Here is a 26,790-nt window from a genome sequence, read left to right on the forward strand (position 1 = left end):
AAAATAAGTTACATAAATAAGGTACGCGAATACTAAAATAGTCTCAAAATATTGCGATGCATACCAGTCGCTTGGTTGACACAATTTTATTATAAAGTATTGTCTGTAGCATTTTCAATAAAGGAAGCAAAAATTGTTCACTTTACAAAAGAATTTAATTAAAAGAATACATACAAAAAAGTAAATAAATTTACATTTAATAACCATTAGAATTTGTCCATGTGACATTAATTAAGAAAAAATTAATAGATGAGGTATGAAAAAAATAAAAATTGTTGGCAAGTAAAACTAATACATACATTTGGATATAAAAATTTAGTGAACGTACATTTATATTAATCTTTGGTTGCGTTTGTATGTTCTTTTGCCATTGCTTTCAACTTTTCCAAAATCTCTTTCATCTTTGCTTCTCGCTTAAGTAGTTTTACAGTTTTGCAATTAGTAGAATCTGCTTGATTAATTTCCGCTTCAGACTTTTCAATTAACTTAGCTTCATGCTCGTCAATTAACGCTTCATTTTCATCTTTTGCAATATCTAACGTATCTAAAGTTTCAGTATTATCGGATCTATTCATTTCATCCAATGTCTCTTTCATATTTAAAGATTCTCTATCTTTTTTATCAAGCGATATATTTTTATCTTTTAACGAGATTTGTGTTTTTTTATTTTTTATTCTTTGTATAGCTTTGCCAGTGTTTTTCTTTCGAAATGTCCTAGTTTTATACGCCTTTACGGATCTAACTGAGGAACTACCACCATCTTTTACGATCGATGATTCAGATTCTAATAAATTCTCAAGTTCCTTGAGATTTTTCTCGCAACTATCTTCAGCTGTATCTATAGTTTCATTGGCAATTCCTTTAGGAAACTTAAATTTAGAGTAGAGCTCGTCATCGCAATAACTCGACTCTTCTTCCGATCGATAGCGAACGTCTTCGGGTTCGTTTGTTTTATCGAGTTCTTCTTTGTGTCTATACACGGCGAAAGGATTATCTTCGTCGGATTCAGATTCTAATGTTAAACCTTGAGATTTTTTCTGTTGTCTTATTCGTTGTTTTTCTAAATACGATTGCAATGCATGTAATCTATTGTTGCGCAAAGTCTTCCAAAAAGAAAGAGCTATAAAACAAAAACTATTTTATAGTTTCAACCAAATTTTATTATTTGTATAAAAATATAAATTTTATTAAAAATATAGTCCTTTTGGCTTAAAAAAAATTAATAGCTAGTTATACCTTCTGTTTGATATCGACCAGGTACTCCAGCCTCTTTAACCGTATTCAAATTAGGAATACATTTAGGATGCTTAGAATCACCGAGAACTTCAGTTCTAGGTTTTAGAAAAATTCTTTGCATCTTTAGAAACTTTCTAGTTTTACCAAAATATTTTAAATTCGAGGGGACATCGAAGACAGGATCTTCTACCGTGGAATTGTCACTCTTCATAAAAAACATATAAGTACCGCAAACATCTTCATAAGTACCTTCATAAAACTAAAATGGTTAACATTATCAGTACATCGTACCAGAATGCTTTTATTTTATGTATATATAAAATATATAAAATATGTAAATATGCATTATATAATTACTTTCCCATTGATTTGCATTATCGGATGATCTGTGTCTATACCAATCATATCCAATTGCAATTGTTCTTCGCTAAATACATTATCGTCGACGAGTCCTTCAAATTCCACGTATACAAGAATTTCTTCCTCATCTTCGGGTACTTCGCTATCGGACCCCATTTATTTCAACTGTCACTTGCAATCGTTATTATTCCTTTCTGAAAATCCATGCATTACCTGATACATCATGTAGTTTTCGAAAGGTACATCTATACTTCTGTTTCTTGTCTTTGGATAATAATCACTAATTTAACGTTTCGTTTTGTATTTGTTGTACAATTTTGTATGTGTTTAGTACAAGTGCAGCACAACTACTGTAGACAACTGCAGGCAATTGCAGCCAATTGCAGATGATTGCAGATTGCAGTACAGTTGAGTACAGTGCAGTTACTGTGCAGTCAGTACAGTATCGTTACCTTATCGAATAAAACGCGGTAAAATTTATCCATCTAACTTTATAATTGTATTGTTGTGTAAAATAACAATCTTATCAGAACATTTTAAATGGTACGTAACACATATATTTATATTATTCTCTCTATTATGTTTTTATAAAATAGTTGCATATTTTTTATTCTCAGCAATTTACAAATGAAAGTAATTATTGAGATATATGAAACCAAATTGAATTGAAACTGTATATATATTTGTTAAGTAGATTCTGTTATCAAACTGTTTTTAGATTTACAAATGATACAATAGTTGTTCGTTAAATTGTATTATCCACGTGTTCGGTAGATGTACCAATAATAAAATTTTTAGGTTAGTTGTGCATAATCATAATCGAGTTTCTTGATCGTTATAAAATAATATTGTTAAGTATTTGATTTTCTGAATGGATTATTTAAAGGTTTACCATTAATATAATATAGAATTATGATTACATTTATTAATTACATATATTTTGCTTCGTGTACCGAATAAAATATTTTTCAATGTTCAATATGTGTAGGTTAAACGATGGTGAGACATAATAATCAATTGCCGGAAAATCTTCCACAACTGCAAAATCTTATCAAACGGGATCCAGAGTCTTACAAGGAAGAAGTAAGTCATTTATCCTAATACTTTATATAGTTTTTTTGTATTATTATTGTAAATTAATTTACATTCGTACAGCTTCGTTACATGTATATTTTCTTACAGTTTCTTCAACAACAACAACATTATAAGTCTACTTTGGAGGTGTTTTGTCTATCGCCTAACAAATTCAACAAGAGTCTCGATGAAATAGTCACCTTCTTGGCACAGGTAAATATTTTAGCTTTACAAAAAAAAAGTATACATAACCCATATCATTCTCATCTTACGAGATCCTAAAATACTAGAAGATAAGGTCTTTCTCTTCCAGGTATAATAAGCAAAATATACGAGTAAAAGTCTCGGCAAGCAGTTGCCACGTAATAACATTGTTACAATTGTCTACTATTAAGGAATTTTTAAGAATAGTAAACATGGAAAAATATTTGCAATCCATAGAAGGGAAGATTCTGTGTCGGAAAAGCGTTATAAATCAACTTTATTCATTGATTGGTTACTCGGATGAACCGATGCCTTATAGTATATTTGTTTATGGTCATGTAGCTACCGGAAAATCTTTAGTAGTAGAAAATATGCTTTCGTACTTAAAATACAATACCGCTATAATTAACTGTATCGAACACGTGAATAGTAAACACATATTTAATTATATTTTGAGCGATCTTGCAAGCAATACCAAATTAGAACATAGATGCGACAATATTATAGATTTTATAATTAGTCTTAAAGAAGTTTCGTTGAAGGATAGTCGCCCGATTGTTATAGTATTCGATAAATGTGAGAAATTAAGGGACAACAATGCTCATTTATTACCTGCATTCTCCAGATTGAAAGAGCTATCAGATGTTAATGTCTGTGTAATATTTATAGGTGGCATAGTATGGGAAAAGTTTCGCGTAAAAGTCGGTATGTACGAACCGATTAAAGTTCATTTTCCACAATACGTGAGAAATGAATTCGCCGAAATATTACTTTCGTGCAAGTCGTGCAATTACGAAGACACGTTTTACAAAAACTACTTAAACTTATTTCTTTCTGTATTCTTTCGGTTCTGCAGAGATCTTAACGAACTTAACTACATGGCCAAGCTAAATTTTTCTAAATATGTACAACCCATAGAAACCGATGGAATTAAGGAAGTTGACACTGCTATACTGTGGAGAAATATTTCTGCAGTTTTTAAGGCAAATTTAGAAGTTATTTATCTACGAGTTTCATGTGAAGATTTTGCAAGAAATAATCAGTTTTCTAATGAAATTGAATCGACAACTAAATTGGCGTTAAGTTTTGAATTACCGTATTATGCAAAATACATACTGATCGCTTCGTATCTTGCTTCGTATAATCCCGCAAAAGAAGATAAACATTTGTTTGCAAAACAAAAAATGAAGAAGAAAAGAAAAGCTATTAGTAAAAAGAACGTGACAAAATTAAGCATCCAGAATGGGCCATCGAATTTTCCAGTATCTAGAATGCTCGCAATTTTTTGCGCAATTCTCGATGAAAAAGTCGATATAAATGCCAGTTTACTTGCACAAATTCCATCGATGTGTCAACTTGGTTTATTAACTACCGTGGGAAATTATAACTTGGATGAACCTAAACTTAAGTGTTGCGTATCCTACGATTTCATTCTGGTTATAGCTAAGACTGTTGGATTCGGTATTCAGAATTACATGTACAATATTATGCATTAAATTAAGAATACTTTTGATCAAACATTTATTGTATAAATAAGTTATTAGCGTGCAAATTATTATTCACTTTTGTATCTATTTATTGATTTCTAACAAATAAAAAGTTACAATTTGTAAATATTTTCTTTTTTTTTTTGATTGAGCGATTGTAGAATAATTTTATTATTTTGATACAGGTGGCACACTGTTATCCAAATGCTTTAGAATCATTTCCCCAGGAAATTATCGATGTACTACAGGCATATAATGCGGTGCTTGACAATGAAATGCGATTAGTAAGTGTAGAGCTAAACAAACTATTACCAGATTTAGTTATTTGTTTCTGAATTATACTAATCGGTCTTTTTTTGTAGACATTTTGCAAAGCCTTGATTCAGCTTCGTAACAAATCTCTTTTGGAACCCACTGTACTTCTTAGTTTATTCTTTCAACTCTTAAGATGCCAGGATAAAAATCTGCGACAATTTCTTCAAGCGCATATTATCGCTGACATTAAAAATGTTAATGCTAAACAAAAGAATGCAAAGCTTAATACAACTCTTCAAAACTTTATGTTTTCCATGTTGAAAGATTCTAATGTTAGAGCCGCAAAAATGTCTGCAGATATTATGATCGAATTGTACAATAAAAATATTTGGAACGATGCAAAAACCGTAAATGTTCTAGCAACAGGATGTTTTGCTAAAACAACAAAAGTTATGGTCGCTTGCTTAAAGTTCTTTGTAGGAACAACTTTGATAGAAGAAAAAGATGACGATAGCGATAGCGATAGCGAGCCAAACATTAAAGAAATTGTAATGGCTAATAGAGTAAATAAAAAGACAAAGAAACGCGAGAAACAATTAGCGAAAGCGAAGCAGTTGTTGGCGGTAAGTCAGATCAAGGTAACAATGTTACATTACTCTTCTAATGCATATTTAACTTTTAATATTATAGAAGTCTAAAAAGAAAGCTTCGAAAGCGCCAGGATTTAATTTCTCAGCGTTACATTTGATTCACGATCCGCAAGGCTTTGCGGAGAAACTGTTTAAACAATTGGAAAAAAATAACGATAGATTTGAAATTAAACTGCTAACTTTAGATGTAATCTCTAGACTTATCGGTTTGCATAATTTATTTCTATTAAACTTTTATCCGTACCTACAAAGATTTCTACAACCACATCAAAGAGGTAAATTTGTTTATTATAGAAGTATTGTTGTTATTATTAGAATTAAGTAAACTATAATAATTGGTCAACTGTAATGGACTTAGAGGTAACAAAACTTTTACAATTCGTCGCCCAGTCATCTCACGAGCTCGTACCTCCTGATGTATTGGAACCTGTTTTGAAAACTCTGGCAAACAATTTTGTTACGGAACGAAATTCTGCCGACGTTATGGCTATTGGGTATGTTGTAGCAAGCAAAGTAGCGGCGAGTTGATAGTTTTAGAAAAAACTTAGTTCATTTCATATAAATTACTAATTGCAGTTTGAATGCCATTCGAGAAATATGCGTGCGGTGTCCTTTGGTCATGAATGCAGATTTATTGCAAGATTTAGCACGATACAAGCATTACAAAGAACGTAGCGTAATGATGGCTGCACGTTCTTTGATTGGTTTATTTAGATCTACGATACCAGAGCTACTACATAAAAAGGACAGAGGACGGCCTACAGAGGCAACTATTACTTTGGCAGTTCCAAAATATGGACAAATATCTGCCAATGATTTTGTTCCTGGTGCTGAAATTTTGCTTGACAATAAATTAGACAAGTCTGAGGAAACTTTTGAGATTGACTCCGAAAATGACGTGAGTGATGAAACTATCGTTAAATAACATACAATTTATTTTTGTTTATGATTGATCGGGTTTATAAAGAAGACATGGCAATCTTAAAATCTTTGATATAGGATAGCGATGATGAATGGGTTGATGTAAGTCATAGTAGTGACGAAAAGAGCATTGCTGATGAAAATGACGATGACGATGGTGATGGTGATGGTGATGGTGATGGTGATGGTGATGATAATGATAATGACACTTCTGCATCATTTCAAAAAGAGAAAGATGATGGAGCAAACGAACACGATGAGTCGAAAGCAGAGATTGTAGATACAAGAGAGGTCGACAGTGCACAAAATCAAGAAATAAATAAAAAGATGAGCAAAATTGAACGGAAGAAACTGAAAATGAAAAAGCAGGAGGATTTGAAATTTGAAAAAACACAGGTGGCAACGGCAGAAGAGAAAGGAAAAGCATCCCTGATATCTACGGAACGGTTATTAACCGATGAAGACTTCGTAAAAATAGATATGGCACTAGCAAAGCGACAAGTAACGTATGCTAAACGCGGCACAAAGAGGCCTCACCCAATTGACAACGAACGTAGTGATTTTGTCAAATTAACGGATATTGAAAACATTTATAAAAAACGAAAACACGACAAGCAAGCTCGTATCGAATCTGTAAAGGTTCGTTTTAATTTTATTATACAATTCAATGCGACTGATTCCTCAAATTATAGTTACTTGATCACATAGTTGCGAGAATAGGACAAAATGCAGAAAAATATATATCTTTGTTGATTTACATTTCTGTTTGTTTTCTTTTACAGAAAGGTCAAGAGGGAAGAGAAAGATTTGGTTACAAAGATGGTCGTCAAAATCCGCTTTGTAGTACAACGAATCGCGAAAAGAAGAAAATGAAAGCTTTTCAAATGTTGAAGCACAAAGTAAAAGGAAAAGTAAAACGATCTTTCAAGGAAAAACAGATTGCTTTGAGAAATCATTTATTAAAGCAAAAGAGGATGAAGTAACTACAGATGTGTGAGCATGTGTACGTATGTATAAGTACATGTATGTGTGAGACTGTGTATGTACATAAGAGGGTGAACATTGAATTATATGTAAAATCAAATTATATTGTTTATGAATGTGTTGAATTTAATATTTAGTCCATCTCCCCCCCCCCACATTATTAGATTTAGTGGTGCCATCTAGCAGTAAAAAAAGGAACTGTTTTCACTAGAAACTTAGCCGTTTTCCCACCGATGGCGTTACTAGATGCACAAAATGAAAGATAACCTATTAAAATATATGTTCATACAAACAATAGTATGAAACCTTAAATATCAATGTTTCTACAAGTTTCATAAAAATTCATTTAATCTATTTCATTGTAATAAAAAATGGGCTCGTTTAAACGGTTTACATCGAATGGTAAGAGAAAGAAACATTCGAGCTCAAAATTAGTAGAGAAATCACGCAAACAACTGCGTAAAGAAGTCAGGAAGCAAAAGAAAATAAATAGAGCAATTTATTTTCAAAATAAAAGTGAATTTAATGTTTCACGTACGCGTGACGACGAAAATTTAAAGACACGTACAATAGATGAAAATGAGAATAGCGATGACCACACTACTGACAAGACTATTGATTTGCAACAGAAATCTATTAGGAAAAGGAAACAACAGAATTTAGAACGTAGAAAGAATAACAAAAAGAAGGAATTACTTAAGGAAGAAAATTTGAAAGAAGATAAAATCATCAAGAAATTGGAAAAGCAATTGAAACTGAATAAAAGAAAGAAGAAGTCGATCCCTAAATCTTTTGTAGCAGATGGATTGGATTGTATCCTTTTCATTTTATTGAATAACTATGTGTATTCTAATTAACAGCAGTCATTTGGATATGGTTATATTTAGGAAAAGAGTACAAAATATTAATATAATTCAAGGATATTTCTTTAACACAAGAACAGATATTTTGAATTTTTGTTTAGAAGATGACAGGAAATGCATGGTGGAAACAGAGAGAGAGAAGCTAGAAAATGAGATTAATAATGACTTTGAAGAAGATTTGACAATGGCTGTCGAGGGAACTCCAATAGAAAATACACAAGTTGATAACGAATTATATGAGTGCAATGAAAATGAAAACACTAGTAATAGCTCTGCTTCTATAATTGAAGATAATTTAAGCGACAGTAGCGATTTAGAAATAAATAAGGTCGATGATGAGTCTGTAGATACTAATGTTAAAGATGAAGACCTATGGGAAGATATCTATGGAAGAAAAAGGGATAAGGATGGTAATGTTATAAACGAAATTAAAAGATACTTACCTCCAGCAGCACGAATTAACGTGGATAGTGTTAATATGGATAGTCAAAAATTGCATACTTTAAAAAAACAATTGAAAGGATGTTTAAACAGAGTTGCAGAACATAATATTCATACTATAGCTAATCAGGTAATTATATTTTAAAGCAGAGGTATAAAAATAATGAAATTGTTTAATATATCATTTACATGTTGCAGATAGAAGAAATGTATATGGCTCACAGTCGTTATGATATGAATCATATGTTATTAAATTTGACGTTTGAAGCTTTAGTTGGACGTATACTTACACCTGATCGTCTCATTTGCGAGCATATGATGTTGATCGCTATCCTACATGCTAACGTTGGCGTCGAAGTGGGTGCTCACTTTTTAGAAAAACTCGTTAAAAAATTTGTCGAAACGATGGAAGCGACGCAGGATGTAGAAAACAAGGAACTGGATAATGTGATACTCATGATTGCTCATCTATATAACTTTAAGGTACAACATTCTAATAATGAATCATGAATTAAAATAGACTTTGAACTATGATTTCTTTTTTTTAATTAAATTTAATACAGGTATACGGACATAAGCTTCTCTATCAGATACTCAATAAACTTATGATTAAATTCACTGAAAAAGAAATCGAATTGATATTGCTTATACTAAAAACAGTAGGATTTCCACTTCGGAAGGATGATCCAATTGCTCTGAAAGAATTTATACAAAATTTACAACAAAAGGCTAGCCAGGGTACTGGAGAGAGGTAAGTTTCAACGGTACTGTTTCAACGGTAAAGGCTACTAGAAATATTTCATTTAAAAAATATTGTTATTATTTAGTTCAAGAGTTAAATATATGTTGGACGTTTTGTTAGCAATAAAGAATAATAACGTTAATAAAATACCGCAATACGATCCGTCGCATGCGGAACATTTGAAAAAGATTATAAAAAGCGTGATACGTAAAGGTAATACTGTAACGCAATTCAATGTGTCTCTAGAGGATTTGTTACGCGGTAAGTGATATTATTTCTTCGCAGTTACAATAGAAAGTTTAGGAGCTTGTATTCAGTTATTTATTATCGTAGCCGATGAAAATGGAAAATGGTGGATCATTGGTTCGGCTTGGTCGGGATCAAACACCGTGAACGATCAGGAAAGAACGAAAGAAAAGAATACGCTTAACTTTGGAAAGAAAATACTGGAACTAGCGCAGAAGCAAAGGATGAATACCTATACAAGGAAAAATATTTTTTGCATTCTTATGACTGCCGAGGACTACTTGGACGCTTTCGAAAAACTTCATCACCTCGGTTTAAAGGATCAGCAAGGAGAAGAAATTATAAATGTTTTAATGCATTGCTGCTTACAGGAAAACAAATTCAATCCTTATTATGCGGTATTGGCCCAAAAACTATGCGAATATAACCGAAAATATCAGGTATAACTATCCGATTTTCTAATTGTGCACGCTCACGTATGTAGAAGTATTAATTGTCGATAATATTTTAGCTGACCATACAGTACGCTTTATGGGATAAACTGAAAACGCTAGGAACATATGGAAGTAGACAGTTAAATAATCTGGCGCGATTTTTTGCTTATTTATTTATCGAAAAGTGTCTGCCTTTGTCAATTTTAAAAGTAAGTTGGATATTTTACATTACGTTTTATTAAGAATGTATAACGAGTTCTTGTCCAATTTTATTCTAGGTTATCGAATTCACAGAATTAGACAAACAAACCATGAAATTCGTTAGACAAACCATACTAGGTATCCTATTGCACAAAAATGAACAGGCTTGTCTAGACGTGTTTAATAAAATATCCGTTTCCCCTCAGTTACAAACTTTCAGGGAAAGTCTTCGCTTATTTATCAATTGTTTTTTAATTAAAAATATCGATTCGACTGGAATGATGGACGACAAAGAAATTATGTTGAAGAGGAGAGCTGAATTAATAGATAAAATACTAATTTCAGAAGGATCCAAAGTCATATTTTGAAATTAGTAAAATATAATAAATACTCGTCTTTCCTTTCTTTCCTTTCCTCTCTCTCCTTCAGCGCTTAAAAGGGGAAGAGAAACGGGGGCGGGCCCCCCCGGAAGAGTTAAATAGAATAACGTTGAAGAATATTTTACGGTTTATTCAAATATTATGCAATTTCGTAATAATAAGAATACATGTAATATGCTTTGATACGTCAACGTTTATATTTCGTTGTTTGTTAATTAAACATTTTCGAATGTTTTCATGCATAACTTGTAAGTACTTTCGTAGTTTGAGTTTAGAGGACCGCTACATCCGTATCCACCGAGTCGATGAATGCGAAGGAAGTCGTCGCAATTGATGACACCGTCTCCGTTACAATCCTATAAGCGAGGAAAACAATTAGATGAAAAGATAATTATACATTTATATGTATTTATTCGAAAACTTACTTGGGCAAACTTATCCATGTAGCCTTGTACAGAACGAGCCGCGCAGTATGGATCGTTCACGCATCGTGAATACGCTAAGTGAAAAAAAAGGACAAATATTTGTATGAAACAAAAGCTAACACTATCACGTGTGACATGCATCGACTATTCGACATCCACAGCACACTAACCGTCATTGTCCTGATTCGAACCCTGGAGTGTTGGCTTTCCGCTATCGGCCCAGTAGCTCCACGTTATACGAAATGGTCCGCAAACAGATTCATCGCAACCCACTGTGACATTGCATCCAGAAGCAGCTTCGCATATGCAACCGAAACAAGTTTTCGATATCGCTACACCACCCCCTGGCAATTGGGTTTGTCCTGTGTAAAAAAAGGGAATTACTCTTAATATTATCGTTCGGTATTTTTCTGAAAAATTACGAGGATTGGGAACGAAAGAGGAAAATAAACGAATGCATAGAGACATTTCACAGAATCGACTAAAATAATGATGAGTATTTTTATTACTATCAGGATCGGGATCTTCTTTTAATATCTCGACTGGATATCCTTGAACTTGTTCGTTACACCTATAGTTTCGATCCTAATATTATGCTTATAGATATAGAAAACCGGATTTCAAGCTAACAAAAAGGACAACTTGAACTATACCGTCTACATACTGCATCTGTAGAATAGACCTAACGTTCGAAATGTTAAAAGCAATCTAAGTCTATAAAAAAAATTGTTACCACACTGAACTGAACTGAACTGAACTAATTTGATAAGAAATAGCAGTCTGATGATATGATAATGTTATTTATAACTAGTTTGAGATACATTGCAATTAAATGGATATCAAAGATGAACGAAATTTAATTCGACTAAAAGATGAATAAAAACTTTGTGTAAGAATTTATGTATTCGCGACCTTCGTTTGTTCAACGTGCCCTCCATAACAGTGTTTCTCAAACTTTGTTATTGGGTTTCGTGGTGCCCCGTAAATCTTTTTGTTAGACCCATGGCGGGTTGTTCTTTAACAAAAACGCTTGGAATCCTTAAAACTCAACAAATACAAAACTTTATTCTATTCGTTAATTGTTGGTAATCGATTGTTACAGACCATGTGTAAATAGTAAATTGTCTATAACGGATGATTATTCGATCGATTTGATCCGTGATATTCGAGCGAAACGCAATCACAGAGAAATAATATTTTAGGAAAAAATATGTGGAATATATGTTTACTCACCGTAAATTAGGATTACCGGCAATACACACACAACAATAAAAATGTTGGACAAACGGGCCATTTTTCCACTATCTGCGCTTTATATCACGGACGAACAAATTTTCTTGGAACTCGTCGTGTGCTTAATATTTGGGAATTCCCTCGCGATACTTGAAACGGATTCACTGGATGCTCCATCCTTCCGTTCTTTTATATACAAAAGAGTTGTAGCGAATGCGACAAGTGGGCGGTGAATGTGTACACCGCCTACAGAAGTGGGGACTTAACCAGAGGTCAGTGGCAAGGACTATGTGTTTCTTTCAGGATTGCGATCGAAAAACGAAGAGTCGTATGTTTTGGAGTTTTTGCTACATCGCGAATAAAGAAGAAAGAATTTTGTCCTTTTCTGACTAAATTAATCTATTGTGTAGAAATTTCATGTCAGGATGGAACGAGTCGCACAATTTCGAGCCACGCCATGTATTTTAATGTCGACTTAGCATTCATAGATAACTCAAGGTCACGGCAAGGCAGCTACATAAGAAAGAACCACTCCTTTATAGAGTAAAGACTCGCTTCTTTATCTTCCGTTTCTGAAATGTTACATTGTTGTATAGCTTTTATTCGTGAATCGCCAAGTGTCATTTAAACAATCCAAGTTCAGACATGATACAGACATAAACACAAACCGAACAGGTTTAACATTTCTGAGAACCGTGTAACAAGATTCGATTAGATCGAATCTAGTTTCATTCGTTAGTCATGTATCACTCCTATTCACACTTCTTCTGGGTCGCATTCTTTATCCATAATTAATATGGTAATTAACGTAACCGAGGTCAGTTCGAATCTAGTTTCTCGTTTGTCGATCAATGGCCGTCTATTTCTTTATGAAATTTTGTAACCATTAACGGTACACTACGATTAGTTTTGATTTTTTGTAAGCGCTATGTTTATTCAGGATGGGGAGCCTATGCTGAAACTGCATTTTAAACTTAAACGAGAGAACACGATAATGCTGTCGATATAGTTGCTTCTCCTGTACGTATATCTACGGTATTTCCTACCGTAGTTATATTCTATACATTTAAATAATATGGCAAATTAGAAATTCTTAGAAAAGATCAGCGATAGATTACCGATTGCTTGGCATTAAATAGGAAATTATGCATTGATAAACTAAATAGTTAATAATTATAAAAACTAAATATATAGATTAAGTCTATATTCATTCAAACTTCATTTAAAATTTAAGAAATCGAAACTCGACGTGTTCCTAATGCCAAGGTAGAAGCATTCAAATAAACACACTGTTTAAAGCTTCGCTAGTATATTACCACTGAAGTTGCATTAGTAATTCTTCAGGATCGTCCAGTAACAAATTATATATACAAACAATGATTATTATTTATTAAGTTTATATTAAAAGTAACGGGCATAAACAGTCATTTATATTTTATTGAACGACTCGATATCAACGGATTGAACTAATTCTTCAAAACTTTCAATTTGTTCCACCAGTAAGTCCACGGATACTTTATCGTCTTCTATGACGCACATTATTCTGAATTTATGAATACCATAACCGACGGCAACCAGTTTAGCTGAAAACATAATCAGTTTTAATTACATATAAAACGTTTGTGACTTTGAAAAGCATAGTTTAAATGGATAAAGAAAAGTTGACTTACAAGCTCCCCAAACTAATCCATCCATTTCGATAGATCTGACAGCATCCTCCATGGCCTTCATGTCTGTATCGTCTCCCCATGGTTTAACATCCAATACGAGACTAGATTTAGCGATAAGCGCCGGTTTCTTAGACTTCTTCTCCGCGTATGCTTTTAATCTTTCCTCTCTGATTCTTACAGCCTCCGCATCTTCCTCTTCGTCCGATCCAAAAAGGTCCACATCATCGTCTTCGTCTTTATCTTTGACTACTTCTACGGTACTAGGGCTGTCGCTACACGAGAGAATAGGTGCTGTTTTTTCCCCCGGAAGTGTCTTCAAATCGTACGATTTGATGTGATTATACCATCGTAAAACATGTGGATTCGAAGATGTAGGGGTTTTCCCTAAAGCTTCTAAAACTGCCACATCTGCTTGAGTAGGTTGCCACCTTGAAAAAATTATGTTTATTAGTCGACTAGCTTACTTAACCCAAAGTGTTTATATTAAAAGAAAGTATTCAGTGAAACATCAAAATTAATCTTTTGGTTAAGTGTCACGAATATGACAATAATCATAAATAATACGGTGTACTACGAGTATCTGTGTACAATATTTACAAAAATAGAAATGGCAAATTAATAGACAATAGATATTCTTAATAATAAGCGTCACTTTCATTCACATTTTCGATGGACATATGGATCGGTAATTTAAGGTTGAAAACATGTGTAAAAATATTAACCAAACGAACAGATGATCACGACGAAATGTTAAAACGTACCGGCAAAAGAGAAAATGCCAAGCGACATCGAGATTGTCACAACATAAAAGTTTATTTTGTTCGAAGACGTTAACCGATAGAAGAAGAGAAAAGGATAGATTCCTCGAAGATGCCGACAAGTCGAGAACGTGTGTAGCGATCAAATTCCACGATGACAAAAATAGACTTACCCTTCAATATAACTACGATCCGCTAAATAAGAATTCAAATCTTTGACACCTTTATCCGTCTTAAGGTCACCAATAGCCATCGCGAAAATACAGGTGTAAAGAAAGTATTTGATAGGAGCCGACGATAACGAAATACCCTCGGTTTACCCAGACTAGTCGCCGGAAGAGAAAGCTACATGTGGCGAAAAGTTGATGATTCGTTGCTTCGTAGGAACGTGACGTCATTCCGGTACGTTACAACCGGGAAATAAAAAAAAAAATAACTAGTTGGCTAAGACATATGTTCTAAATTGCGAAACTGTTTTATCGTTACAATCATTCCAATCGTTGCTATCATTGCAGTCGTTGCAATATCGAACGTCTGCATTCTTAGTCATCGCTTTAACACGAACATCGTTAAAATATTTTTTATTTGAACATTGAAGAGGTATTTTTCATTTTGTACTACTCCTTCACTTTCCTTGAGGAAAATTTTAATGTTATTGTATGTTACATGCCGATTTTGTTGTAAAATACGTATACTTTTGATATTGTTTGACGTATTATCTATCTACAGATTGTTTCGTATACAGGGTGTCCCAAAAATATTGTAACACATTGAAAGGGGTGATTCGGGAGGTGATTTGAAACAACTTTTTCCTTAGCGAAAATGTTGTCCGAGTCTTCGTTGAGGAGATATTAACGGAAAACACTGGCCAATCAGAGCGCGCGTATACCGTTGGCGCGGCCACGGTAGCGAAGGCTACGAGCTAAGCGGTCGTGTCCAATGTCCTTCGATGCACGTCGAGTCGCTTGTTCGCGTACAAGCGCGGCCGCTTATCACATAGCCTTCGCTACCGCCAGTGCTCCATCGGCATACTCGCGTTCTGATTGGTCAGTGTTTTCCGTTAATATCTCCTCAACGAAGCCTCGGACAACATTTTCGCTAAGGAAAAAGTTGTTTCAAATCATCCCCCGAACCAACTCTTTCAAGGTGTTACAACATTTTTGGGACACCCTGTATATCGAGCCTGTTCAAAATTATATTCGCGTTGCAGTGACGTAAATGGAGATGAACAAGTTTCTCGTTGATTTTACCGCCAGAAATACCTTTGATTGTAATTTCATTTAATTTCGTAGGTTACTTTTTTTGAAAAACTAGAAATACCAATTAATCTTAGTCTGATATTATGTAGCATTTAAAAGAAAGTATCGGTCTTTTAACTATACTAAAATTTAAAATACTAAAATTTTAGTATTAGGATTACGGAATTGCTGATTACACCACTTATAGTCGTGTAACTTACCTCATTATTCGATACATGTATAAAGGAACATTACGAAATACAGTGAAATGGTACTCGTGTTCGAGAAAGAACGAAATCTATATTAATACGTGCAATTTATCCATCTTACGCAGCCAAATAATTATTTATACGAGATTTATTTATTTCTGGTATAGGTTTGTTCGGAAATTAGCCATTGTTGGACATGCGATGCTTTGCCAATGCCAATGCTTGAAATTAAGCAGTAACCAGACCTATTTTTGATCGATCTTGTCGACTGCCTGCCCTTACAATTAGTCCTAGGCATTGCTGGGCATTGCTGGGCATTGCTGAGTTTTGGAAGGAATCCGGCTGACGGGGAAAAGTTTTGGTAATTTTAGATTAAATAAAGTCAAACTAAATATTCTAAGCCAGAAATTACTGTGTGTAGAGTTGCTTTGTATAAATAGTTAAGATAATTTCATTCTTTAGTCTGTTTATTCTACGAACGTTGATAGAATAGGATTGCGGATCTATCGATTGACATAAAATTAGGTTACGTTCGATTTGTTGGTCGAAGCTTCAGCTATGACTTTTTCTTACATAACAGCGTAATATCGACGCGAAAAAGGGTAAACGAGCCAAAATGTTGAGGCTCCCGGTGATAAGACTGTCTACAGGATTACAAAATGGTAGACCTTTTGCTGTGGGACTGCATACATCATCCAAACTACAACAGGAATTGGTAGAAGTATTCATAGATGACAAACCTGTCCAAGTTCCACCAGGAACAACTGTTTTGCAGGTAAAAATTACTGTCATTACTACTTTTACCAAATTTCAACTATCTTTACATCCGTAAATAGAATTTAGATGCATTTGTATTTGTCATTTTTTTTAGGCAGCCGCAAAGGTCGGAGTGGAGATACCCAGATTTTGTTATCACGAACGTTTAGCTGTCGCAGGAAATTGTAGAATGTGTCTGGTGGAGATTGAAAAACAAGTTAAGGTATATTTCTTATTTTTCTTATGACCATTATACATGATACGATATAAATGATATGAGCGAACAACGATAAAATTATATGGCTAATATATATGTACATACGTGTATTCTTCTATGAATATGCTTAGCCCGTCGCAGCATGCGCTATGCCCGTAATGAAAGGCTGGAGGGTGAAGACCAACTCTGATTTAACTCGTAAAGCTCGAGAAGGTGTCATGGAGTTCTTATTGGTAAATCATCCTTTGGATTGTCCGATCTGCGATCAAGGTGGCGAGTGCGATTTACAAGATCAAAGTATGGCGTTTGGCAACGATCGGAGTAGATTTGTCGATATTAATTATAGCGGTAAAAGAGCAGTAGAAGACAAGGATATCGGACCTTTGGTAAAAACAGTTATGACACGTTGTATTCATTGTACAAGGTGTATTCGTTTTGCGTCCGAAGTAGCTGGTATCGACGATTTGGGGACTACAGGTCGTGGAAACGATATGCAAGTACGTTTAACAATTTATTCGACTCGATTTAATATTTAGTCGGGTATATCTTAGTTCTCTTAATCGCTTACGTTATATTTCTTCAATTTATTTCCGATAGGTAGGAACTTACGTAGAGAAGATGTTCCTCTCTGAATTATCGGGTAACATCATCGACCTGTGTCCTGTGGGAGCATTAACCAGTAAACCGTATGCTTTTGTTGCTCGTCCATGGGAAACACGTCGCACAGATAGCATTGACATCCTCGACGCTGTTGGTAGTAATATAGTTGTATCGCATAGAACAGGTGAAGTTTTGAGAATTTTACCAAGGGTGAACGAAGTTAGTATAGTTATCGGTAATTGCCATTTAAGGAGTGTTCGTAACCCTTAACAACAATAAGCAATAATGTGTAGGAAATAAACGAAGAGTGGCTATCGGATAAAGCGCGTTTCTCTTATGACGGACTTAAGCGTCAAAGGCTCATAACTCCCATGATAAAAATCAATGGAAAGTTGGAAGCTGTTGAATGGGAAGATGCTCTTGTAACAGGTATATGTTGTAATGTTGTTTTAAGTAACATATTTTGATAGATTATAATAAAACACTTTTTCAGTTGCCAAAGCTGTACAGGGTGTAGCCGCGAATAAGTGTGCAGCGCTTGCTGGAAAACTGGCCGATGCTGAATCCCTTGTAGCATTGAAGGACTTGGTAAACAAACTTGGCAGTGAATGTCTCGCGACAGAACAAAGCTTTCCAAAAAGTGGCGCAGGTATCGATTTGAGAAGTAATTATTTATTGAATAACACAATTGCTGCAGTCGAGGAAGCTGATGTCGTATTATTGATCGGTACAAATCCAAGATACGAAGCACCGTTGGTAAATACTCGTTTAAGGAAAGGGTACATTCACGGTGAACAGACTATCGCTCTAATCGGAACAGACGTAGATTTAACGTATGATCACGAGGTAATTACTTCCATTTAATAATCTGATATCATTATTATTGATTTTTTCTGTGCGTAAAGAGTTTTATTTATATTCTAGCATTTAGGCGAGTCTCCGGATATTATAACACAATTAAGGAATGGATCTCATCCATTTGCGAGTACTTTAAAAGCTGCTAAAAAACCTCTGATCATTTTGGGCGTTGAACAGTTGAGCAGAAAGGATGGAGCAAAAATTATGTCCGAAACACAATTGTTGGCAGAGAGCCTGGGAGAAAACTCGAAGGTAAAAAAGAAATCGTCTTATCGTGTACATCATCATCATACAAAGAGATTTGCTCTTTATTTTAGTCTTCCGAAGGATGGAAAGTACTGAATGTTTTGCATACGAATGCGTCACAAGTGGCTGCTTTAGACATTGGTTATTCTTCGACGGTCGAGGACGTGAAGCAGCTGCAACCAAAAGTTCTGTTTCTATTGGGAGCCGATGATGCAAATATAAAGAAAGAAGATTTTTCGAATACTTTTATCGTATACATAGGTATATGCAAAACACATTTAGCTTTTTATTTGTAAAACGCCTATGTATGTTTTCGACTAATGTTTCAGGTAGCCACGGCGACGAAGGAGCCGCGATTGCAGACGTTGTACTTCCTGGTGCTGCGTACACTGAAAAAGTGGCAACGTACGTAAATACCGAAGGTCGTGCTCAACAAACTTGTGCTGCGATTACACCCCCAGGTTTGGCACGACCCGATTGGAAAATTATTCGGGCTCTTTCCGAGGTAATTGTGAATGTTTTTAAATACTCATGTACCATTCGCGAATATGTAGTTAATTAAATGTTTCCATAGATCTGCGGAGTTTGTTTACCTTATGACAACTTGGCGGAAGTAAGGACGAGACTTGAAGAAATTGCACCGCATTTAGTTAGATACGGTAATGTGGAACCGGCTAATTATTTCGCTCAGTCGTTAGAATTATCGAAGGTACGTACATGTGCATGTAAATTTAAATAACGATTAAGCGGCGACGCGATAATGTAGTACAAAATCAATTTATACCGATTTCTTATATAGGAGTCTAACGTATCCTTAGCGTCCAATGCATTAGACGTTAAACAAAAGACGTTGGATAATTTTTTCATGACGGATGCGATATCCCGCGCTTCGCCTACTATGGCCAAGTGTGTGCAAGCAGTCATCAGGCAACGAGAAAGTACCATGTAAACGACTAATCAGAAAATGTAAATAGGACTTTGTATTATGATAGATACATAATAGTACATGAGAAACTATTCCAAGTATGGTACTTTTATTTTATTACGCATAAAAAAATGAAAGTACCTCTTATAACTATTATGTTAAACGATGTGATACGTACTAACTTAACAGAATACAAAAATCAAGTATTAATATAAAGGAATATCGAGATATTAATTCGATGTTGACTGAATCAGCGTAAAAATATCCCTTCAAGTAGATTATCATTGTTAGCTTGATTCATTCTCTCTCTCTCGCACGCTCGCTCGCTCGCGTCATATTCAGATATGATATACAACTTTATTTAATACCTCTACTGAATTGGGATTGTTAACGGATCATTGATATTAGTTTCAATTTGTTGCTGTAGGGCCCATGGAAAGATTAAGATTAACAAAAAAGGAGGAATACACGAAATTAAAATCTTTTCATTGTCATTAATACTACAAGAATTCTTAGTTTTGAAGGTTATGTTAATTTATTCGTTCTACCGAATTGCTTGATTCTGGTTGATCGTCCGTGTCTAATTCGACAGAACTTTCATCTGTTTCAACCTAATGGAAGATATACAGGAATTATAAACCATATCTCCTATTCAACATTATTTCAGACGTATACTTTAACAAAAATTTACCTTTTCACCCAATGCTGCTAATCTTTCCTTGTACATCGTAAGTTTGCTCTCTTGATCGGTTAGAAGTTCCAAGAGATCTTCTTGTTCTTTTTTCAGTGCTTCCAATTCTTCGGATTTTTTTTGCAATTTACGTTCAAAGTCAGTCTCGTTTTCTTCTTCGAGTTTCTGTTTATATTCCTTTACCGTTGACGTGCATTCCGCCAAACGGTTTTCGAGTTCTGCAATAATACTTCGACATTTCTCTAATTCTTTCGCAGAATCTTCACTGTTTACCGCATTATAATATTCTGTTTCTTCCGATCTTCCATTACTCTGTGTTGCCCGTAGTACTAAATTTTGATCCTTTAAATGACTAACCGTCGACCGAAGATCATGAACCTGTATCTGTAAAATTAACCGACAATCAGAATGCTATAAATACTTAACTATGATTAATGAAATTTTATCCGTGAACTTGGTTCATTAATATCTACTGTACTGCACTGTACTATATTGTACCGTACTTCGAGTTCATGTTTTTCCTTAACAAGTAATTCCGTAATTTGATTAAGTTTCTCTATTTGTAAATCTTGCTCTCGAATAACTTCTTTATATTGCGCTACCAAAACGGAATCTGGTGGTGTCGGTAGTGAATTTTGACTTTTATGGTGCGAACTACTCCCGTCTAAAACAGACTTCGTAATCACACCTAAAAATACGTAATGTGATTAAGTTCAAATTCCTTATCCTCTATATCATTAAACGCAATGGATGTTAGCGATATAGTTACCCTCTAACGCTTTCGATAATCTACAGAATTCATGGTCCAGTAACAGCTCGGAAGGATTCTTGGCCGATGGCTGTGGATGTTTTAACGTTCTAGAATATACTTCATGTCTGACGAGACCACCGATAGCATCTTGAAATCTTTCTAATCCTATTCTATTCTCGATTAAATTACATAATTTTTCCTGGAAAAGAAGTACAATATAGCCTATATACGAACATGTTTATATTGTTCACTATTTAGCGTCTCGTAAAGAGATCCTTATTTTTTTATACTCATTAAATTATACCTTTGTATAATTAGAAACACTGTCGTCATTGAAGTGTATACACAATCCAATGAGTATGGCGCACATACTTTGTAGCAAAGTTTCTTGCAGGTCATCGTTATTCTCCTGCGACGATAACAGAGCAGTTAAATAAGCTACAGAAGAATCGATAAGCAAGAACGATTTAACAGCGGCTGGACAATGAGCGGTCCATCTGCAAAGCAGCATTAAAAGACCTAATTTGCATTGCGTTTTATTGCCTTGCTGCAGCAATATGACGCATTGTTGCATCAAGGTCACTGGTGGCTTCCCGATATTAGTCGCGAGAAGTACGCGCAACAGTTGTTCCTTCTGTGTGCTATCGTCGATCAATGCATGAGATAACGCCACGGCGGAAAACCAATTCGATAAAGAATCCGGGGTGAATAAACCTCCGCATAACAATTGTCCTAGCAATATTATAGTTGTAAAATATTTCTTGTTCTTGTTATGCATTACGGTAAGAACAAAATCTATACATTGGACACGGTAATATAACTTTTCACAAACCTGTTGTCAAAGATTGCATCTCGTTTCCTTGCGGCAGTAAAGTCTGAATAAGCTGATTTTGTCCCACCTCGTTTTTATACAAAAAACATTGAAAACAGTAGAGAACGGAACATCTTAAGACAAATGGTTGTTTCTCATTTACCATAGACATAAGTAAAACTACGATTGCAGGTCTGGAAAATGAGATGCGTTTCGAGAGAATCTTAACGCGTAACTTTTTTCTACTGATTTAAGATGTGTATATAACTGTAACATTACCGAGGTGGGTTACTAGGTGCCATTACTCCTGCTATAAATTCTTGATTATTGCTATTTCCTCTGATAACTTCAGCTACTGTATTAATTGTCTCTGTCAGTACATCTGCAGGCACACCACTGGCCATTAAAATATTACATAGAGCTTGCAGTAAGCCACAGGCTCTCATGATCCGTTGACAAGTTGCTACAGCCTTCGAATAAATTTTTGGTAACAATGACTCTCGATGAAATACAAGCACAAGAAATTTGTACAAAATATATATTCTTGCGCTTACCTGAGCAGGGCCACTTGGGGCTACCAATGCACGAATTACTTGTACCATGCAATGAACATTCGATACCTTTTGCGGACTCCATCCGCTTAGAGGGCTATCATCAGTTTCCGGTGGTATTTGGAACATCGGAGTGAGCTTTTGAATGTAATTACCTGTGGTGAGACGATGAAAATTTGTCGTCGGTCGTAAGTTTGGTATTTTCATTTACACGAAAATGTCTTACCTTCTTTAAAAAAATTTTGATTACTTATATTACCCCTTAAAAGGTTTAACATAAGCAGCAGACAATCTTCCACTACGATACCTCCCTCCGCGTTACCCTCCTGTGCGATAACGTCGAAGATGCGATCAAACGCATTTTCAAATGCAACAATTTTTTGAATATTTGCATTGCCCTTTGTTAACTGAATTAGAAGCAACAGGACCTACGACATTATCAAGCAAGTTTCAGCTTCTATCCAAGATATTAACAAATATAAATCTTATTGTTCCATCTTGTAACAACATACATACATCATTTCGTATGACTTCTCTGCTATCGCCAAGGAGATCCATTAATTTAGAAACACCCATCGGACTGACTAAAATTATTTCTTGTATGTCTTTCGGTCTATTGGTTAATAAATGCATCAGTAACTTTAGCGCCGGCCATCTGACATGAAAGTCAAATTCTTCCAACAGCGTTAAAACTAATCCTACGTTATCCGAATTTTTAATAAATATTTCTGTGAATTGTTCTCCTACTTTGTTTACAGCGTCAAGCTTCTCCGCTAAAAGAAACAGAATGATACGACATGCACTTGAATTTATTCAAACAAAATTGTACGTAGAACTACATAGATTACCTTCTTCTTCGAATGTTTTAGGATCGGTTATATTACAAAGAGTATCTAATGCTAAACCGATAATTTCAGAATCGGTTCTATCCACCTCCAGAATCTGTCTCAACGCATGCATCCCTTGAGCTCCCACCTCGACACGATACGTACGGGAAAGTGCTTTGAGTGCTCGACAAGCATCCCGTCTATCATTTAATAATGTGGACGATTGTAATCTGTCTACCAATCGTTCTACCTGCGCCGATTGCTCCAATGAAAAGAGTTAGAGAAAAGGATGATAAATAGAATAAAAAGGATAAAAATTTCAACGTATCGATAAATATTAGGATTTGTTATAACCGTACAATTTGTAGTCGATTTATTTTACATTGAATATCTCACAAATGACAAGTGCCATGTGTTACAAGTGTGAAAACGCAAACGTGACGATAAATGATTAGAAAATTGAAAATACCGTATCGGCGCCTGATGGCTCGTTCTCCGCAGGTGTAACACCTAAAACAAACTTCAAACTACTTTTGAAGTATTCCATCTTGTTAACAACGTAATAGTTGTATATTGTTGTATACTAAACCACTACACGTCATTCGACGTTGTCGAGATCATTTTCGGTTATCCATTATCCGAAGTTAACTCAAGAATCGATGTTTAGTAGGGGGCGGTGAGAACGCAAACGTTCACTATCACTATACACTATACCATAACCTGATAACCATATACCTTATAACCTCGAACGATTATTTTACCGAAAGCAGTATATGTTCTAATTCTAATTCTAATCTTGAAATTTTGCTATCGATAACGTTTTCAACGTTCGAATTTAGTTTATTTCAGCGGTGCTCCGAAACAAATTTGATTATTTTGTCTCAAGAAGAATTCATTTGACGTGTAGAATAACAAGCTTGGATGAAAAAAATCGATTATTTGTTAATTTATCAGTCGAATAACATTTCGGTATTAAAGTACGTACGACTGTTTATGTATGATAAATATATTTGATCTGATCATTTTCATTGTCGAAGAACGAAAATATCGTGCATTACTTTCGAATTTTCTAACTATTTCCAATAAGAGCTAGTCGTTATAAAAATTGACGGTGTTCCGTGTAAGGTACGCGAATACGTGAAAAAATTATGAAAATCTGAAAATACACGTGCAACTTGAGTTTTTCACGTTCTCGACTACTTTACGTAACAGTATTAAAAATAAGAACATGTTAAGAACATTTGTTGATTACAGCCTAGACAAAAGACAGGAGGCAGGAGGTTAATTTATCGTAAATTCAACGAAGAATTCGCCCATTTTCTTTCGTGGAACAGTAGGGAGTAAGGGGAGCAAATTATATTGTTTTATTAAATTGAAATTCGACTGTACATTACAGATTGTTTACAGGCATAGAGGTACAAAAATGATGCAATAGGCAAAATCAATAATCTTGCGACGAATCTGACGTAAGAAAAGCCTAATCAATTTCCGTTGTTATTGCATCATCATACCATAGCTACAGAAAATTCGAAATGTTGTGAAGAATGAATTCCTGTAAAATTTGAGCAATCGTTTTCTTAACATCGACTAATCGCATTTATTGTTAGTCGAACCTTTCTTTTGATAGGAATTTTACCAACGAGGATACGAGTTATCTATTGAAACTGCCTGAAGGGAGAAGACATTTTTTCATAAACATGCGTGAAAACGCAACGCATTGGTATACATAATATACATAATATATATCATGATAATAACAATCGTATCGCACATGTTGCGAGTTCTATTTTTACACACTTTTCTGTAAGTCACGCATCGGTCTTAGGTAGATTGTGTTTCAAATTTTAAATCACTCGTAGTATATCGAGAACGAAACACGTAATAGAACATTAATCAATTTTCTGTATATTTTATTTTTATCGAGTAGATACCAAGAAAATAATATACGAATAATCATATATTATTTCCCAAATCGACGAAATAATAGTAAACGACTACAACAACAAAAATGATATGTACTTTCGTATAGGCACACAAACTCTATCTATCTATAATAATTAATATCAAGTTTTTGGAAATCTACTTTTCCATTTGAAATGAGTAAGTGTAGATACCAAGAAAATAATATAGGAATAATCACGTATTATTTCCAAACTCGACGAAATAATAGTAAACGACTACAACAACAAAATGATATGTATAGGTACGCAAACTCTATCTATCTATAATAATTAATATCAAGTTTTGGAAAATCTACTTTTCGATTTGAAATGTTAAGAATAAACGTGAAAAGAAAAACAGAGTGCTCCGAGTATAGTTAATATTTTTTTTTACAAACGAATACGTGACAATTGTCAGAAATCAGCTTACGAAATATTTGTAATCGTTATGTCATCGTGTTGTTGTGTATTCATTACGAACTATCGCCGGAGTAATTTCAATGTAGTTATAAATTGTCGTCAGAGATAACAAGCCAAGGGCCAATTACTCATAAACCGAGAGACCGTATCTGCCCAATTTTTATGTATGGATCGATAATAATTCGAGGATGATCAAAGACACGTCATATCTAATTTCGCGATCTAAAATAGAATAGAAATACTGTATCGCTCGTGTTCGTGAGAGACGCCTTCCTTTGATTTTCCTACGATTCCGCCTTTCGCTCTGTCCTGCTCTTTACCCTTCTCGTGTCACGTAAACTAAACGTAACTAAATATAGTCAGCGTTTTCGTCAATGTACTATCGTCCCTCTGTTCTCTTATGCGATTACGTGCCCGATCCTCTCTCCTTTCATTCTTGCTTCTTCCCTCTTTTCCTCTTTCGTTGTTATTCTGCCACTTGGTCATATAAATCTTGTTTTCTCGTTTCCCCATTACGTTGCTTTCCCCCCTTTTTTCGTTGTACCCTTCGTTTCCCTGCAGTCCGTCTCTTTTCATACACGCGAGAACCGTTCCGTTTAATCTAGTTCGTTTTTTTTTTTTTTTTTTTAAGTACATCGCGTATTTCGATATCGAATCGTTACTCCACTAATTAAAATGCCTCCCGACTCTCGATTGAATTTCATTCATCGCGAATACCAATGAACGTGTTTTATTTTCGAGATTGTACGTACATTCGGAGATTAGAAAACGCACGTTACACGCTCGCGTACACCGAAACGGTTGTTTTTCTGAATCGAACACGATTACGTACATGTTCCCGATAACGAAGGACCAAATTGTTTATCCCTCGAACGTGAAATATTATAAACACTCCTGTACGTATATTTACCGTTCGTAAAACGACGCTTACCAATTTCAGCTTCGGAAAGTATAACGACGTGTGTTTCGAAAAATCTAGAACTTTTTCGCTCGGTTAGGTTTTCTCGTATACTAGTAAGCTTCGTTTATTTTTTAATCGGCGTTGCTTAGCGTTTTCGAACCATTATTTCCACTTTACTCGAACGAGAAACTGTGATCGACGACGTACGAAAATCTTAATTTGTAGATAACGCGTTTATTTTCTTCTTTTTTTTTCTGTAAAAGAGACCTACTGAAATCTATAGAC

The 26,790-nt window shown here is 34.7% G+C and overlaps 8 protein-coding genes across 13 annotated transcripts; 4 read left to right on the plus strand and 4 right to left on the minus strand.

Moving 5' to 3' along the window:
* Nucleotides 1-133: 133 nt before the first annotated feature.
* Nucleotides 134-1,940, minus strand: LOC128891900 (uncharacterized). Its single transcript, XM_054151831.1, has 3 exons — nucleotides 1,594-1,940; nucleotides 1,237-1,495; nucleotides 134-1,120 (listed from the first exon to the last, which is right to left on the minus strand). Exons 1-3 carry the CDS (start codon nucleotides 1,750-1,752, stop codon nucleotides 336-338), a joined length of 1,203 nt encoding a protein of 400 aa, XP_054007806.1. The 5' UTR covers nucleotides 1,753-1,940; the 3' UTR covers nucleotides 134-335.
* A 59-nt stretch (nucleotides 1,941-1,999) lies between these two features.
* LOC128891894 (protein SDA1 homolog) lies at nucleotides 2,000-7,296 on the plus strand. 4 transcript variants are annotated; one of them, XM_054151815.1, is made up of 10 exons: nucleotides 2,000-2,139; nucleotides 2,585-2,679; nucleotides 2,779-2,883; nucleotides 4,547-4,645; nucleotides 4,724-5,239; nucleotides 5,307-5,541; nucleotides 5,625-5,760; nucleotides 5,843-6,164; nucleotides 6,266-6,826; nucleotides 6,970-7,296. In XM_054151815.1, the coding sequence occupies exons 2-10, from the start codon at nucleotides 2,593-2,595 to the stop codon at nucleotides 7,168-7,170; spliced, it is 2,262 nt and encodes a 753-aa protein (XP_054007790.1). In that variant the 5' UTR covers nucleotides 2,000-2,139; nucleotides 2,585-2,592; the 3' UTR covers nucleotides 7,171-7,296. The 4 variants fall into 4 exon arrangements, with proteins under 4 accessions (XP_054007790.1, XP_054007793.1, XP_054007791.1 ...); XM_054151818.1 differs by lacking the exon at nucleotides 2,000-2,139 and adding an exon at nucleotides 2,197-2,394; XM_054151816.1 differs by lacking the exon at nucleotides 2,000-2,139 and adding an exon at nucleotides 2,418-2,482.
* Nucleotides 2,645-4,534, plus strand: LOC128891898 (origin recognition complex subunit 5). The gene is made up of 3 exons (XM_054151828.1): nucleotides 2,645-2,679; nucleotides 2,779-2,883; nucleotides 2,984-4,534. The coding sequence occupies exon 3, from the start codon at nucleotides 3,087-3,089 to the stop codon at nucleotides 4,368-4,370; it is 1,284 nt and encodes a 427-aa protein (XP_054007803.1). The 5' UTR covers nucleotides 2,645-2,679; nucleotides 2,779-2,883; nucleotides 2,984-3,086; the 3' UTR covers nucleotides 4,371-4,534.
* A 105-nt stretch (nucleotides 7,297-7,401) lies between the features above and the next one.
* LOC128891893 (nucleolar MIF4G domain-containing protein 1 homolog) lies at nucleotides 7,402-10,712 on the plus strand. The gene is made up of 8 exons (XM_054151814.1): nucleotides 7,402-7,984; nucleotides 8,115-8,605; nucleotides 8,674-8,958; nucleotides 9,039-9,226; nucleotides 9,303-9,478; nucleotides 9,551-9,903; nucleotides 9,975-10,106; nucleotides 10,176-10,712. The coding sequence occupies exons 1-8, from the start codon at nucleotides 7,543-7,545 to the stop codon at nucleotides 10,464-10,466; spliced, it is 2,358 nt and encodes a 785-aa protein (XP_054007789.1). The 5' UTR covers nucleotides 7,402-7,542; the 3' UTR covers nucleotides 10,467-10,712.
* LOC128891903 (invertebrate-type lysozyme 3-like) lies at nucleotides 10,588-12,333 on the minus strand. Its single transcript, XM_054151834.1, has 4 exons — nucleotides 12,137-12,333; nucleotides 11,074-11,265; nucleotides 10,904-10,977; nucleotides 10,588-10,834 (listed from the first exon to the last, which is right to left on the minus strand). Exons 1-4 carry the CDS (start codon nucleotides 12,195-12,197, stop codon nucleotides 10,694-10,696), a joined length of 468 nt encoding a protein of 155 aa, XP_054007809.1. The 5' UTR covers nucleotides 12,198-12,333; the 3' UTR covers nucleotides 10,588-10,693.
* A 1,171-nt stretch (nucleotides 12,334-13,504) lies between these two features.
* Nucleotides 13,505-14,924, minus strand: LOC128891901 (elongation factor 1-beta'). Its single transcript, XM_054151832.1, has 3 exons — nucleotides 14,738-14,924; nucleotides 13,807-14,234; nucleotides 13,505-13,719 (listed from the first exon to the last, which is right to left on the minus strand). The coding sequence occupies exons 1-3, from the start codon at nucleotides 14,815-14,817 to the stop codon at nucleotides 13,565-13,567; spliced, it is 663 nt and encodes a 220-aa protein (XP_054007807.1). The 5' UTR covers nucleotides 14,818-14,924; the 3' UTR covers nucleotides 13,505-13,564.
* A 1,278-nt stretch (nucleotides 14,925-16,202) lies between these two features.
* LOC128891895 (NADH-ubiquinone oxidoreductase 75 kDa subunit, mitochondrial) lies at nucleotides 16,203-19,845 on the plus strand. The gene is made up of 12 exons (XM_054151819.1): nucleotides 16,203-16,372; nucleotides 16,592-16,786; nucleotides 16,883-16,990; nucleotides 17,116-17,481; nucleotides 17,582-17,803; nucleotides 17,878-18,013; nucleotides 18,078-18,430; nucleotides 18,509-18,694; nucleotides 18,760-18,949; nucleotides 19,018-19,193; nucleotides 19,263-19,397; nucleotides 19,488-19,845. The coding sequence occupies exons 2-12, from the start codon at nucleotides 16,628-16,630 to the stop codon at nucleotides 19,635-19,637; spliced, it is 2,181 nt and encodes a 726-aa protein (XP_054007794.1). The 5' UTR covers nucleotides 16,203-16,372; nucleotides 16,592-16,627; the 3' UTR covers nucleotides 19,638-19,845.
* LOC128891892 (general vesicular transport factor p115) lies at nucleotides 19,646-24,253 on the minus strand. Of its 3 annotated transcripts, none has more exons than XM_054151810.1 (12): nucleotides 23,714-24,229; nucleotides 23,266-23,506; nucleotides 22,934-23,190; nucleotides 22,644-22,845; nucleotides 22,421-22,572; nucleotides 22,146-22,336; nucleotides 21,888-22,060; nucleotides 21,360-21,787; nucleotides 21,074-21,254; nucleotides 20,808-20,992; nucleotides 20,305-20,688; nucleotides 19,646-20,224 (listed from the first exon to the last, which is right to left on the minus strand). In XM_054151810.1, exons 1-12 carry the CDS (start codon nucleotides 23,789-23,791, stop codon nucleotides 20,144-20,146), a joined length of 2,553 nt encoding a protein of 850 aa, XP_054007785.1. In that variant the 5' UTR covers nucleotides 23,792-24,229; the 3' UTR covers nucleotides 19,646-20,143. The 3 variants fall into 3 exon arrangements, with proteins under 3 accessions (XP_054007785.1, XP_054007786.1, XP_054007788.1); XM_054151811.1 differs by having other exon boundaries at nucleotides 23,266-23,494; nucleotides 23,714-24,227; XM_054151813.1 differs by lacking the exon at nucleotides 19,646-20,224 and having other exon boundaries at nucleotides 20,453-20,688; nucleotides 20,803-20,992; nucleotides 23,714-24,253.
* Nucleotides 24,254-26,790: the final 2,537 nt, after the last annotated feature.

This window comes from Hylaeus anthracinus, unplaced genomic scaffold (genome assembly GCF_026225885.1).
Source record: "Hylaeus anthracinus isolate JK02 unplaced genomic scaffold, UHH_iyHylAnth1.0_haploid 12002, whole genome shotgun sequence".
In the NCBI taxonomy this organism is placed as follows: Eukaryota; Metazoa; Arthropoda; class Insecta; order Hymenoptera; family Colletidae; genus Hylaeus; species Hylaeus anthracinus.